At 39.1% G+C, this 5,000-nt stretch overlaps 1 protein-coding gene across 1 annotated transcript in view; it reads left to right on the forward strand.

Annotated features, from left to right (window-relative positions):
• The window catches only part of LOC101860858, a gene marked incomplete at its 5' end in the record, with an annotated part of 6,595 nt that overhangs the window by 547 nt on the left and 1,048 nt on the right, over positions 1-5,000 (forward strand). The window contains 1 exon segment of the mRNA XM_013089587.1: positions 2,565-2,757. Within this exon segment, the coding sequence (XP_012945041.1) occupies positions 2,716-2,757 (42 nt within the window).

Raw genomic sequence — 5,000 nt, forward strand, 5'->3', positions numbered from 1 at the left:
TCTCTCTCTCTCTCTCTCTCTCTCCCTTTATCCATCCATCTATCTATCTCTCTATCTCTCTATCTCTCTGCATCTCTCTTACACACACACACACACACATATATACATTCACACAGATACACACTTACACACACACACATACACACACCACATACACACACACCTACACATATACACACATACACACGCATACACACTCATACACACACATACATACACTCACACATACACACAGTTACACACGCACATACACACACATACACACATACACACACATACACACACATACATAAACATACACACTTACATATACACACATACACATACACACTATCACTCATATACACATACACACACACACACACACACACACACACACACACACATACGCACACTCGCAAAAAGAAAACAAGAAGTCGACAATACAACAACATTGAGGTTGGGGAAGGGGGGGGGATATTCCGCACCAAATCAGGTCACGGGATTAGGAGGATACGATTGGTCACTTCAGAAAATGTTTCTTTCTACGCATTTACACGTTTAGAAATTTGCCCCTGCGTTATGCCCTCCCTCCCCTCCCCCCCACCCCTTATTCTTTCACACTGAGGCCTACTCTTTCCATATATCGTTATACGGGGTGCCCACTACGGCTGGATCGGGCCGAGCGTCCGACTCGGTCGCCTGGAACAAAAAACAAATACATTTGTTTTTTTGAGGCGACCGAGTCGGGTGATCGGCCGGATCTATTCCGTTGTGGGCACCCCGTATTTGGTTCATAAGGCGGAGAGCAGTCGACGCCACTTTTGCATATCCCTTACCACTCTCTCTAATTCACACTTATTCTTAAAACAGTTAAAAGTTTCATTTGCATTATGATGTAAGGTGACTCACATAATTTATTTTTATCCTGGACGTGCGTACGGGGTCAAATAAATACTAATTCGAGGTCTGAAGTCAAGTTTAGTTTTAGTAAACGTTTGACAGAACTTCCAACATTAATATGTCTCAATAGTGCCGATTCGGGGTGTAACGTGAGAGTAGCATACAGAGAAAGGAAAGGAGGAGAAATACTGACAAAATATGTTCGACAGGAAAATAAAAGTCAGAAGTTTACTTTTATACCTCCTCCTTCAGATTATCTTTCCATCCTTTCCTTCCTTCCGTCTCGTCCCGAATACATTTTTATGTCTTTAAATGCAAGATATCTCTCACAACATCTTTCACTCGAAATTCTATGACGGCCATCTTGGATTTTAACTTTCCGACAAAAATGCTCAAAGTTTAGCGCTTGGCCCCCCATCAGATTTGAAATCAGCAATGAAAACTCAGTTAAGCCCCGGCTACACGCAACGATAAATTGTATCAGATTCGTCGTATGAGAGAACTGTCCGTTTTATTGAACTGTGTTGTCTGTTTACACGTTCCAATCTATCATTAAGTTTTCTTTCGATTGAGGAGATTCCTCGTCATAAAGCCACCATGTCTCTTTGCGACAACAGCGATTTGCCTACACTCTACGTGAAGGTTTCAAGCTCTAGACCTAATGAATGAAAGGCGAACACTGTACCTGTAGATCACGAGAGCCCCCCCCCTCCCCCTTTTTTTCCCCACATGTACATTTTGATTTAGCAAAACAGTGTCTTTAGAAAAGGGTGGCCATACTTGTAGGCCTACCATGTTGTGTGTAGAACCGGAAGCCCGGATGCTATGACTTGACTGCAGCAGATGTGCAACGCACCGACTGACCTTGATGCACAGCTTCACCATTGACGATCAACTTAATGACAAAATTGCTAAAATATACATAATAACGTACCAAATCAAGTCTACGCGAGCAACTGTGATTATTTTGAGACGCTGATTCCGAATATGAAATCAGTTTTTACCTACGAGAATTATTTCTAAAGATTTTGAGTCCTTAGTTTCGTTCTGCGCAGTGCCAAGTTTCAAAGTGAATCTACGTCACAGCGCGTCTCCCTCAAGAGTGACCGAGATCGCACGGAAAATATCAAGCAGCGCTTGATTTCTCGACCGAGTCTCCAAACCATCGTTCAATCGTCCCAATTTTGTACAATTTTGTGGTTACACCTAACGTTTTATCGTATGATCGCTTTATCGTCCAGTTTTTGCATAATTTATCGTTACGTGTAACCGGGCCTTTAGAATCACCAGAATCACCATAACACGTTATGACACAAAACAAGTTTTTTCTGTGGTTGGTTGGCGGGTGCTCTGGTGTGGTTTGCTTCTTCTTTCCTATCAAACATCTATCGTCTTTATCTCCCCTACTTCTTTTAAATGTTTGTTACTCCCTTGTAACACCTCTCATCTTCGGCACTTATATGACTTTGTTGTCTTGCAAGTGCCGTAAAACTCTTACGTTTTGCGTAAGGTCATATGAGTGCGCTCTTACTAAAACTAAAAAAGCTTTTTCATCTGTCGCTCGGACTACGGATTACTAACTCACTCCAAGTTCTACCAAGCCAACAAGACCTACTAGCTAGAAGTTAACTTTTATGCCTCCTCCTTCAGATAATCTTTCCATACTTCCATCCCGTCCCTAGGTTACTGATTAACCCCAAGTTCTACCCAGCCAACAAGACCTACAAGCTAGAAGTTCCTGGTGGATTCAATGAGAACACTGTGGCCTTCTCTGAAGTGAATAATCCACGCAACGTGCTAGACAACAAGCCGTGGGGCATCATACGTCACAACATGGTGTGGGTGGCGAGTGGGATCATTGTGGGCACGCCAAAGGTTGGTGTTTGTGTGAAGAAGAAAGGAGAAGAAAATATGATAATAAGAATAAATAGCATTTATTCTTCGCATTTATTTATATTTTGTAAAAAATGCTCAGTGCGCATTACATAAAAAAAGACATCACACGTTAAAAATTAATCGACAGGTGTGTATGAAAAACACAGTATTATGCATAATATAATATATTATATAAACACTAGCTGGGTCCCCTTTCGATGAAAGGAATAAGATAAGGTAAGATAAGATAAGATAAGATAAGATATATTTTTATTGTCCAGATTCTGGCACATTGTTTTGTTTGGTGTTTCACCACGTGTACACACACACACACACACACACACACACACACACACACACACACACATGCACACATACGTAGGCTTACAATCACATGCATAATATTCTATAAATGAGCAGCAATATAAACAATAATAATCTTAAGATATACACACTCAATGTATGATGCATGCTCTAAGGTCGTAAGTATACTTATACAAGATGGTTAAGATGGAAGCATTTTGATAGATGATGGTAAAAATTACATTCTATATTATCTTTCTTTGTTACAGATCAGAAGCCTAGGACTTTTACTTCTGACTGAAGTTTTTATTTGAGATGTTTATTGTCTAAAAAGTTGTAATTTGTTTTTAGTGCAAGCTGTTATGTACGATTCATCAAAGAAGGGGAATGTAGATGTTGAAATTTTACTTGCTTTCCGCATTAGTCGATTTAATTGTTCTTTATCCTGTTGTCTTGTGTTCCCGGCCCATGCAGTTACACAAAAATTGATCATACTTTCTATGGTTGAATGGTAGAACATGGACATCAATGTTTTATCAACTTTAAAATACTTTAGCTTCCTTAGAAAAAATTGCCTTTTGTTCACTTTTTTATGCAGGAGAGAAGTGTGGAAACGCCAGTTGAGTTTGTTGTCTATTATAACACCCAAATACTTATAATCTGACACTTGCTCAATGTTGTCACATTTAATTTCGAGTGGCTGCAAGGGCAGTTTCTGTATTCTTAAATCAACAACAAGTTCTTTTGGTTTTTTTCACATTTAAAAGCATGTGAAAATAAAACATCAACTGAAAGTCATTGGCCTACTACAGTTACACTCTGCTGGAATGGAGCAATAAATCTTGAGAGAAAAGTGACACACGTGTTTCCAAGTTGCCAAATATAATTATAATAGATGTATAAATTTATTCTCTATTCCGCTTTCGTGGTTGTACACTCCAGAATTTCAAAGGTATGGAAACATTGCGCACACCTAGTGAACGGAAACCTCACTTGTTTACAATGGCCTCTTAGAAGACGAACTTTCCTAAAATTAGAACTCTGTGAGGACGAAACAAAGTATTTTGGAAATATCGGGGAAAGCAGTTTGCGTGGATTTTAAAAAAAGTTAGGTCCTAGCCACATGGATGCTGTGGACGCCTGCAAAGTTTCAAAGGTGTTGGTTAGGTAATAAGGGAGGAGTTTATGCACAAAGCCACCCAAGTCCACTTATATATAAATATATAATAGATAGATAGATAGATAGATAGATATATAGATAGATAGATAGATAGATAGATAGATAGATAGATAGATAGATAGATAGATAGATAGTTAGATAGATAGATAGGTATCATATACGTATAAAAATATCAATGAAAGAAAAACCGTCTGGCAGTGAGCTTGGCAATGCGTTCACTAAAAATATATAAAGCAATACAAATTCACGAACGCTCACAATAAGAATGAAACTTGATTAACTAGAAATGTTCATTTCCGCTGTCTGTCTGTCTGTCTGTCTGTCTGTCTGTCTGTCTGTCTGTCTGTCTGTCTGACTCTCTCTCTCTCTCTCTCCCTCTCTCTCTCTCTCTTTCCCTCTCTCTCTCTCTCTCTCTCTCTCAGGGGCGAAGGCTGACTTGTTTGACAGGGTAATCAAAGTGAAACGGGACCAGATATGGCCTGGGGATATCACACAATAACCTTTCTCGAGGCGGCGACTCAGGGTTGTGAATGAAAACCAATCCGGAATTCATTATTGTATGTTCAACCGCCAAAATAATCGTGAAAGTATCTTATTAAATATCAATTCCAATTAAAATTAAATTTAACTTTAGATGTGAATACTCAAACACAAAGCAACGAAGCAGAGATGTCAGTACTAGATCTATATGTTATAGATCTACCAGGGAGTCTAACTCTTTGGTAGAACATGACAATTATCATTCTTTAAATTTCTCATT

Source organism: Aplysia californica, unplaced genomic scaffold (assembly GCF_000002075.1).
Source record: "Aplysia californica isolate F4 #8 unplaced genomic scaffold, AplCal3.0 scaffold00991, whole genome shotgun sequence".
Classification (NCBI taxonomy): domain Eukaryota; kingdom Metazoa; phylum Mollusca; class Gastropoda; order Aplysiida; family Aplysiidae; genus Aplysia; species Aplysia californica.